The sequence below is a fragment of the Tupaia chinensis genome, unplaced genomic scaffold (genome assembly GCF_000334495.1).
Source record: "Tupaia chinensis unplaced genomic scaffold, TupChi_1.0 Scaffold000159_1, whole genome shotgun sequence".
Classification (NCBI taxonomy): domain Eukaryota; kingdom Metazoa; phylum Chordata; class Mammalia; order Scandentia; family Tupaiidae; genus Tupaia; species Tupaia belangeri.
This window is the reverse complement of record NW_006159630.1, coordinates 6,242,723-6,253,075: the sequence shown is the minus strand read 5'-3', so window position 1 is coordinate 6,253,075 and position 10,353 is coordinate 6,242,723. Positions and strand designations below refer to the sequence as shown.

Sequence of the window (10,353 nt, the reverse complement as noted above, 5' to 3'; positions counted from 1 at the left end):
GGGGGCGGCGCGTGTTGGGTGGCCCCCTGCCACTGCAACCAGCAGTCACTCTACACGGACACCACCTGCGAGATCAACTATTCAGCGGTGAGGGAGGCCAGGACCTCTGGGTGTGGGCAGGGCGGGCAGCAGGGTAGAGCCTGGTGCCGTAAAAGCCCACCAGGGCATGTGTTCCGGGGAACAGAGCCCGATTCCCGGTGGGGGCCCTGCGTGTGCTACGGCGAGGGCCGCTACGAGGGCCAGTTCTGCGAGTACGACAACTTCCAGTGCCCCCGCACCTTCGGCTTCCTCTGTAACGGTGAGCTCAGCAGCGTGCCCGTGCCGAGAGCGGGGCCAGGAGGAGAGGGGGACCCTCCCTCCCAGACCCAGGCTGTCCGAATCCCCCAGTTCAGGCCCAGCCCCACTCCGGAGCTGAGAGCCTCCCCCAAGGCCTGCCCGACTTGGCTCTTGCTTCCTCACGCTGGACATTGTTTTAAGACCCCAGCTCCTTCAGGGTCTCTCCCATAGCTCAGGCCGGTACCCACCCCCCTCTCACTCCCCACCTTATTAGGGTGGGTACCACCCAGCTCGGCCCTTCATGGTGGGTTGGAATATGACAGGGTAATCTTTCTCCTCCCTGAAGATGCTAGATTTCTATGAGCAGGAGTTAAGAGCCCTCCGGATCCTCACTGGGCTTAGTTGGACTCAAGCCATGGGCACGTAGTCTGAGCGAGGGTCACAGAACTCAGACAAGGGAGGCGGAATGACTGGGCTGAATGAAAGTACACTCATTGAATACTTAATTAACCCTCACTATATACTCACTGCCGGAGGCCCAGCCCCTGCTTTCCACCCTTTCGTCCATGGTTGCTTTTGTCCACCATTTCTTCTCTTCGACTGTCCACCCCAGAGTGTGCTCGAAGAAGTGAAAGGGAGAGAAGCAGACAGTTGGTGCAGTGGCGGTGTGAGAGGGGAGCAGAGGGGATGCTGCTGGGGAAGAGGCAGGGCCACAGTGCCAAGGGTGGGACTGGAGTCCAGGGCAGGACTTCATCCTTTAGGTAAAAGAGAGCCATTGGAGGTTTAAATTTCATTTCCTAATTGTATGGTAGTCTTGTATCTAGCCACCTTGTTAAACTCACTAAAAGAAATCTAACTATTTTTCTATAGTTATCCATATTCTTATGGATATTTTGTGACATGTTCCTGATACCTGCAAATAATAATAGTTTTACAAATCCTTACACATTTTATTTCTTTTTCTTACCTTATTGCATTGGCCAGGGCTCAGTAAAGGTTCTTAAATAGGGGAACCACATGACTGGATTTATAGTTTGGGATCATCAGTCTGACAATAAAGACAGAAGGTGGAATGGAGGGAGAGAGTTGGAGGGAAGGAGATTCCAGGAAAGCAAGGAAGAGATAGACTTCCTGTCTGGAAATTGCCTGGCTTCCACAGGCCCTGCCAGGGGCAGCCAGGACTGCAGGTATGAATGGACTGCCTCTCCTCTCTTCCCTGCCCCTCTCTGCAGACCGGGGGCGCTGCTCCATGGGCGAGTGTGTGTGTGAGGCTGGTTGGACAGGCCCAAGCTGTGACTGTCCCCTCAGCAATGCCACCTGCATCGACAGCAATGGGGTAGGCTTGGGCATGGGGCAGGCAGTGTGGGTGGCAGTGAGGGCAACCCACCCTTGCAAGAGAGAACCCAATGGAGAGAGGGGAAGGGATCAGGCAGGGATGGGGCACAGATGCTCACTGGTTTCCTCCTACCCAGGGCATCTGTAATGGGCGTGGCCACTGCGAGTGTGGCCGCTGCCACTGCAACCAGCAGTCACTCTACACGGACACCACCTGCGAGATCAACTATTCAGCGGTGAGGGAGGCCAGGACCTCTGGGTGTGGGCAGGGCGGGCAGCAGGGTAGAGCCTGGTGCCGTAAAAGCCCACCAGGGCATGTGTTCCGGGGAACAGAGCCTGGAAGGGCTGACGTGGCACCATGCCCATCTGTCCCTCTCCCTGCCCAGATCCGCCTGGGCCTCTGTGAGGACCTGCGCTCCTGCGTGCAATGCCAGGCCTGGGGCACAGGGGAGAAGAAGGGGCACACCTGCCAGGATTGCAGCTTCAAGGTCAAGATGGTGGACGAGCTTAAGAAAGGTAACAGGAGGGGCCAAGGGCCAAGTGCGAAGGGCCCAAGCAGGGGGCACCCAGCAGGGCAGGGCCACTCACCCGGCAGGGGACCTGCAGCCTGTGTTGAGGTCGCATGGCCTACACGGTTCTGCATGGGGCAGCCAAGTCCAGGAGGGGATGAAAGGTCTGGGCAAGAGGCACAGGATGGGCAGTGACCCCAGCACACAGCCAAGTGGGAGCAGAAAGCTGGGGAGGTGTCACCTGGCTTAGCGGGTTTGAGACACAGGGGCCCGAGGCCCAGACAGGCCAGGCTTGGGGGACAGCTCCCCTCCTCTAGGACACCAGGGAAGTGGGCAGAGGCAGAGAGGTCTGCAGACTCTGGTGCCCCAGGGCAGCCCCCTCCTCACCTACCCCTACACCTGGGCTCATTCTTCCCCAGGGAGGTGCCTTGGGCCCTATGGTGGGTGGAGTGGGTCCCAGCACAGGGGCACCTCGGGGGCCCTGGGACTGCGGGGCGGGCGCTCTGCTGACCTCCACCTGTGGCACAGCGGAGGAGGTGGTCGAGTACTGCTCCTTCCGGGACGAGGACGATGACTGCACCTACAGCTACACCGTGGAGGGCGATGGCGCCCCCGGGCCCAACAGCACCGTCCTGGTGCACAGGAAGAAGGGTGAGCTGAGCTGGCGGGCAGGACAGGCAGGACGGGCAGGCAGCTGTGCAGCCTGCACACTGGCGTGATGGCAGAGTCTCCTCCCTGTCCCCCTAGACTGCCCCCCCGGCTCCCTGTGGTGGCTCATCCCCCTGCTCATCCTGCTGCTTCCGCTCCTGGCGCTGCTGCTGCTGCTCTGCTGGAAGTACTGCGCCTGCTGCAAGGTGAGAGCTGTCCCGACCCCAGGCCACACCCCGTGTAGTGCACACCCCAACATAGTGCACACCCCACCATAGTGCACACCCCCACCTGAGTGCACACCCACACAGTGCACACCTCACCATAGAGCACACCCATATAGAGTATACCTTGCCATAGTGCACACCCCCACCTGACTCCACACCCCACCATCATCCACACCCCTTCATAGTTCACACTCCACTGTAGTGCACACCTACCATAGTGCACACCCCCACCTGAGTCCACGCCCCACTGTAGTGCACACCACACTGTAGTCCACATCCCTGCCTGAGTCTACACCCCACCATACTCCCCACCTCATTGTAGTCCACACCCCCACCTGAATCCACACCCCAACATGGTGCACAGGAGTGAACGTGGTGCCGCCACGTGGGCTGCCACTTTGCAGTGCGGCTGGCAGGCCCAGGGTTCAGCCACAAGTATGGAGAGCCTCTGTCTTCATCCTCTGCCCACCTGTGTCATGCCTGGGTCCCCACAGCCCAGGTACCCCAGGTTCTGTGGAGACACAGTCACCCCTCTGTGCCTTTGGCATGGGCGGGGAGTGGCCAGAGGAGCTGACCGGGGCTGGGCAGCTGTCCCGGCCCTCACCCCACCCACCTTGTTCCCTAGGCCTGTCTGGCGCTTCTTCCTTGCTGCAACCGAGGTACAGGCCTGGCATGGGTGGGGCAGGAGGCTGGGGATGGGGAGAAGTGGGGGAGCCTGGAACAGTTGAGGCACCTGATGGGGTGGGCTGGTGGCTGTGAGGGCCTCTGAGTGGAGCACCTGTCCCGCAGGTCACATGGTGGGCTTTAAGGAGGACCACTACATGCTGCGGGAGAACCTGATGGCCTCGGACCACCTGGACACGCCCATGCTGCGCAGCGGGAACCTCAAGGGGCGGGACGCCGTGCGCTGGAAGATCACCAACAATGTGCAGCGGCCAGGCTTTGCCACCCACGCCGCCAGCACCAACCCCACGGAGCTGGGTGAGGGTGGTAGGGCTCGGGCCCTGGCAGTGCTCTGGGACCTCTGTCGGGGGCCTGGGATCACAGTTTTCTCCGGCTGTTGGAGGCAGGCCAGCCTCAGGTTCGGCGTCCTGGCCCGCACCCACCAGTTGGCCATTGCCCCCTACTCCCAGCATGCTTCCTGGGGGGTACTCTGCTGGGCCTGCCACGCAAGGGCTGACGGCAGCCGTCCCCACCTTCCCTAGTGCCCTACGGGCTGTCCTTGCGCCTGGCCCGGCTTTGCACTGAGAACCTGATGAAGCCAGACACTCGAGAATGTAACCAGCTGCGCCAGGAGGTGGAGGAGAACGTAAGGCCGAGGGCGGAGCCTGGAGGGAGAGGGGCTCCCTGGACGCTTGCCTGGCAGGGCCCCTCCGCACTTGCCCTCCGAAGGGCTGGCTCTCGGGGCAAGGGGTGGTGACCTGCTGGTCCCAGGGCCCAGCCTCACTGCCCACCCTTGCCTGCAGCTGAACGAGGTGTACAGACAGATTGGGGGTGTGCACGGGCTCCAGCACACCAAGTTCCGGTGAGGCCCGGGGGCCCCGGGGTGGGACAGGGGGACTTTCACCCTGCTGGCCTCGGGAGCACAAGCCCCATGCGGACTGTCTGGTCACAGTCCCTGCTCTGCCACTCTGTCCCCTACAGGCAGCAGCCCAACGCCGGGAAAAAGTGAGTTGGAGCTACACAGGTGGGAGAACCCCTCCTCCTGCCCTACCCCTCTGGGGGCTTCGCACCCTCCTCACCCCTTCTGTGACCTTCTTTCAACAAGTACTGATGCAATGCGCACACTGGACTCAAGCAGGCAAACCCCAGCAGCCCTCCCTGCCCTGGGGCTGGCCAGAGCCCCCAGTACTGGGGCCTGAGCCTGGGCACCTCTGGGTACCAGGCAGGTTGCTGAGAAAGCGGATCAGCAAGCCCACACCCCCTCGGCAGCCCCCCACATCCCGGCCCTTCAGTGGTGGGGCCTCCAGGCAGAGGACAGAACCAGGAACAGCCCGTCAGCGTCTGTAGGGACAGCCCCGCATGCCTTGAGCACTCGCAGTGGGCCACTCAGGTGGTGCCCTCACCCGGCCCTCTCCTTAGCCCCACGAGCTCAAAACCCTTGCCATTCCCACCTTACACATGGGGAAGCTGAGGCTCAGAGAGGCCAAGTAACTTGCCTAAGGTTACCCAGCTGTCAGACCAGAGCCAGGACTTGAGCCCAGGCAGCAGAGCTCCAGAGCCCACTCCCGGCACCTTCGCTGTCCTGCAGCCACACATGTCACCAGCCCTTCAGAGTGCAGGGCTAAGGTGGGGGTGAGGGTGATGGGTCAGCTCGGGCCCTGGCACTGCCTGGGGACCCTGCACGTTTTGCTCTCTGGCATCTCAGCCTGACGGGGAGCGCACAGCAGGGGCCGGGCAGCAGCCTTACGCTTCCCCGCCTCTCCCTAACCCCCACGCGGACCCAGGCAAGACCACACCATTGTGGACACGGTGCTGATGGCGCCCCGCTCGGCCAAGCAGGCCCTGCTGAAGCTGACGGAGAAGCAGGTGGAGCAGGGCTCCTTCCAGCAGCTCAAGGTGTCCCCCTGCTACTACACTCTCATCGCCGACCAGGGTAGGTGCGCGGCTCCCCGGACGTGTCCCCAGACCTCCCACCACAGGAGGGACAGGTGGGACGGGGCCGTGCCCTGTGACCCACATCCGACCACCCCCAACACCACACAGATGCCCGGGGCATGGTGGAGTTCCAGGAGGGCGTGGAGCTGGTGGATGTGCGGGTGCCCCTGTTCATCCGGCCTGAGGACGACGACGAGAAACAACTGCTGGTGGAGGCCATCGACGTGCCCGTGGGCACCGCCACCCTGGGCCGCCGCCTGGTGAACATCACTGTCATCAAGGAGCAAGGCGAGTCAGGACTGGGGGCGGGAGGCCGGGCTCCAGAGCACGTCGACCCTCCTGGTACCGGCCCAGAGGGGGACCGGCTGTGAGGCCTGGGCCAGTCACTCAACCCCTGCAAGCCTTGGCTCCTCCATGTGTAAGATGATACAGCCTTAGTGAGGAGTCCATGGCAGCCCGTGTGCAGGCCCCATAGGAGGTGCCCAGGGGAGCCTCTGGGCACCGCTGTGCCAGGAAGACGCCACCCCTTCCCCCTTGCTGCCGAGGGCAGGGGCTGGCCAGGCATGCAACATGGAACTGGGGTGCTGTGTCAGCCCCCCAGCCCACCCAGGGGCCCTGTCCTGGCCCTGAGCCCTCGCCTCACTGCTCCAGGGCCCACAGCCATTGGCTGGCTCTGCCAATCAGTCTCTGGTCCTGCCTTGCCCTTCTCTGTCCTAACCCTTCCAGGTGCCTAGCAAACACTTCATCCCAGCCCCCCAATCCTGGAAGGCCGTCCCACTGTACTTCTCTGTCCCTGGGGTGGGGACAGGGACAAGTGGACTCCTAGAGGCTGGGCCGGCCTGGGCAGGGGCTGGGCCCGGGGAGCTGGAGCGGAGAAGCAAGGCCAGGACGCTGATGGCACCCACCCTGGGCTTCCTTGCAGCCAGTGGGATGGTGTCCTTTGAGCAGCCTGAGTACTTGGTCAGCCATGGGGAACAAGTGGCCCGCATTCCAGTCATCCGGCGCATCCTGGACAACGGCAAGTCGCAGGTCTCCTACCGCACGCAGGACGGCACCGCACGCGGCCACCGGGTAAGACTGCGCTGTGGAATGGGGGCACCTCTCAGGCCCGGGTGCTGGGACACAGCGGCACAGATGCTGACGGCGCCCTGCTGGGCCCCAAGACATGTCCCCCGGCTCCTGCCTCACTCAGGTGCCAGGACACCATGGTGAGGCCTGCAGGTACAAGCCCCGGGGCTGCTTCCTCCTCTGTGAGCCAGGGACCCACCCACAGCCCACGCCCCTCAGGGCAGCCACACCTTTCCTGGAGAAATGCCTCCCCACCCCCCCGGGCTTGGGCCTCTTGAGCTGGCACGAGACCCCATAACCGGGGCCTGGCTGCCCTGGACCAGGGGAGGAGCAGCCCTCCAAGGCAGGCTCACTATGCTGTGTCCTGCTGCTCTTCCATTGCTGGGCCCCAGTGGCAGGGCTCAGCCTTGTCCAGGTTTTTTCATTTTGTTTTGAATTCTGAATTTTATCAAAAATTCTCTCGGGACCAGCAGATGGCATAATGGTTATGTCACTGGACTCTCATGTAGTTGACCGTGGTTTCATTCTCAGACCTGGAGGCTTAAAACTCGCACCGGTGTGCGTATGTGCCCAAAGTCCCGAGAGGAGAATGGAGGAGAAGGGACTGCAGCATGACCATCGCCCCTCGGGGGTGATTTCTTGCTTTCTGTCTCTCTGTCTCTCTCTCTTTCTCTGGTGAATGCACATGCCCTGTAGCCAAAATCTCTCTCCAAAAAAATTTGTTTTAATTCTCTCAAAACCAATGAAGTAGGGCCAGCAGATGGCATAATGGTTACATCGCTGGACTCCTACATGGCCATCCGCAGTTTGAGTCCTGGCCCCAGTGACTTCAAACTCACGCAGAGAAGGGATTGTGGTGTGGCCATCCCCCCAGGGGGTGATCTCTCGTTCTGTCTCTCTGTATCTTTCTAGTGAGCACACATGCCCTATAGCAAAAAGCTCTCAAAAAACCAAAAAACCAGTGAAGCTGGCCCAGCCACAGTGGCACGGGTGGTGATTCTGGGATCCTTATGGGAAGGTTCAGGTTGGTGTCCCAGGACTGCTAACCACGCCATGTCCGTCCGCAGGTGGGTGTGTCGTGACCCTGACTGGTCACAGGATAGCCATGGGCCTCTCTCTCCCTCAGGAAATACATGAACTCAATAATAAAGCTTGGCCCCACAGGTCCATTTGGCACCCACAGAAGAGCGTGCGCTCGGCCGGCCCAAGCAGCCAGGCCGCACCGCTTTTCTCGATGTGTCTGTGTTGGTGGGGACGGTTCTCATTACTCCCAGCGCTCCCCACAGATTCCAGAGCAGGGTTTGAATGTCCCTAGTTCCAGTGATAGGCACACTGCGCTGGAGCATAAAGAGGCTTTGGTGTTTAACTATTTTTTCAGTTTTATTTTTTTCTTCTCTGTTCTGAAAACCTTCCAATGTACAGAAAATGGAAAGACTAATAAAATTAGCACCCATTGACCCTTTACACGGACTCCAGTTCTTCGTTTGCTTTCTCCCCTCTCTGTGTCCACGCCAGCATCTAAGTGGGAGTCTCTACACCTGTCTATGCAGGTGCAGGCATCACGTGGACGTGTCTGATTCTCCGCGTGTGCGTGTGCATGTGTATATGCAGGAGGGAGCAGAGTTGAGTTGCAGGCCACACATAGACCTGAAATCTCTCATAGGTGAGGTCGACAGGTGGCGTGGTGGTTAAGGCACTAGATCCCACGAGGCCAACTTCACAGTTCGAGTCCAGGACCCAGTGGCCGGAAAATCACTCCACGCACATGTGTGTGCATGCCCAAAATCTCAAGAACAGAATGGAGGAGAAAGGACGGCAGCATAGCTATTTTCCCTGGAGACGGGGTAGAATTCTCACTTTCTTTCTGTCTCTTTCTCTCTCTGGGGTGTGCGTGCACCCTATGGCAAAAATCTTAAAAACATAAATAAATAAAACTTTTATGGGCACCTCCTAACAAAGTCAGTCTTCTATATCAACTATGTAATTACCAAACTTAAGAACTGATTGTAGAGCGACCAGCAGTTGGCATAATGGCTATGTTGCTGGACTCTCACGTAGTTGACTGCGGTTCAAGTCCCGGACTTGGTGGCTTAAACTCACACCAAGATCCCAAGAGGATAATGGAGGAGAAAGGATTGTGGCAGGGCCATCCACATGGGGGTGGGGGTGGGGTGATTTCTTGTTTTCTGTCTGTCTGTCTCTCTCTCTTTCTGGCAAGCGCACGTATCCTATAGGAAAAACCTCTCCAAAAAAAAAAAAGAAGAAGAAGAATTGATTGTAGGGGCTAGCAGATGGCATGATGGCTAAGGCGCTGGACTCCCACCTGGTTAACCACAGTTCGAGTCCAGGCCTGGTGCCTTGGTTTCACATTCTCTTTCTTTCTCTGGTGAGCACACATGCATGCATGCCCTGTAGCAAATTTAAAATAATAATAATGATAAATACATTAAATAGGTAATTATTTTTTAAAGAATTATTTTATTTGACTTTATTAATTTATTTAATTTGACCAAGAAGGACAGACAGAGAGAGAGGAAGTGAGAAAGAAAGCTGCCAGGTCCAGGACTCGAACCACAGTTGGCCATGTGGAAGTCCAGCACCCTTAACCACCATGCCACCTGCTAGCCCCTAAATAAGTAATTCTTTAAAAAATAAATAAAATACTTTGGCTGCTACCAGTTGCTGGGCTCCCATGTAGTTGACCATGGTTTGAGTCCCAACCTGGCGGCTTAAAACTCACGCCGGCTGTGTGAATGCATGCCCAAAGTCCCGAAAAGAGACTGGAGAAGGGACTGTGGCATGGTCATCCCCCCTCAGGAGGGGGTGGGGGTGATTTTTCACTTTCTGTCTCTCTGGCTAGCACACATACCCTATAGCAAAAACTTCTCTCTAAAAAGAAAAAGAAAGAAAGAAAGAAAGAATTGATCGTATTGATTCCTATTAATTAATTAGTCCCAATATTATTATACCTTTCCCCCCAGTCTAGAACCTGTCATTACATTTTGCTGTCACCTTAATTCCCTGGTTTGCCTTTGGGGACATTGACATTTTGTTTGTTTTTAAGGTTTTTGTCATAGGGTGCATGTACTTGCCAGAGAAAGACTGTGAGAAAGTGAGAAACCAACCCCCAGGGCGTATGGCCACACTGCAATCCCTTCCCGCTGGGAATTCTGGCATGTACACACATGTGCCAGGCCCGGGATTCAAACTGTGGAATTTACCATGTGGGAGTCTAGCACCTTAACCACAACGTCACCCGCTGGCTTAAGGACACTGACATTTTCAAAGTGTCCACATCAGTTTCTTGCAGACAGCTCCCCATCTTACACCTGTGGCCTCACTCTGAGGCATTTGAATCTGCTCCCCCAGGGGCTGGCCTAGAATTGAAATGTGAGTTTGATGCGCCACCTAGTGGTCACATCGGAGTTTTTCCCCTCCAGGTACAGCTGGGATTCATTCTCTCCTCTCTCAGCCTGGGATGCTCAGGCAAGCTCCGAAACGTGGAAAGAAATGTGGAGATAGTGGAAGCACCCTCAACCCCATAAATCAGGGTCTGGGGCCCCGGGGGGCAGCCCAGAGTTCAGGGACACAGTGGCGTGGGGGGCAGTTCTTCTCTGCCCCAGGTGCAGCGGTGGGGGGCTGTGAATCCCAGCTCTCCAGGGCTGCCCACTGCTGGTGGGTGGAACTGTCTC

The 10,353-nt window shown here is 58.2% G+C and overlaps 1 protein-coding gene across 1 annotated transcript in view; it reads left to right on the top strand.

The window, feature by feature from the left end:
• ITGB4 (integrin subunit beta 4) overlaps positions 1–10,353 on the top strand; it is a 39,591-nt gene that overhangs the window by 14,108 nt on the left and 15,130 nt on the right. The window contains exons 14-26 of the mRNA XM_006145801.3: positions 1,509–1,612; positions 1,749–1,847; positions 1,998–2,127; positions 2,649–2,771; positions 2,868–2,974; positions 3,621–3,654; positions 3,785–3,976; positions 4,201–4,304; positions 4,462–4,520; positions 4,640–4,663; positions 5,443–5,591; positions 5,702–5,881; positions 6,516–6,664. Of these exons, the coding sequence (XP_006145863.1) occupies positions 1,509–1,612; positions 1,749–1,847; positions 1,998–2,127; positions 2,649–2,771; positions 2,868–2,974; positions 3,621–3,654; positions 3,785–3,976; positions 4,201–4,304; positions 4,462–4,520; positions 4,640–4,663; positions 5,443–5,591; positions 5,702–5,881; positions 6,516–6,664 (1,454 nt within the window). The remainder of the gene's footprint in view (positions 1–1,508; positions 1,613–1,748; positions 1,848–1,997; positions 2,128–2,648; positions 2,772–2,867; positions 2,975–3,620; positions 3,655–3,784; positions 3,977–4,200; positions 4,305–4,461; positions 4,521–4,639; positions 4,664–5,442; positions 5,592–5,701; positions 5,882–6,515; positions 6,665–10,353) is intronic.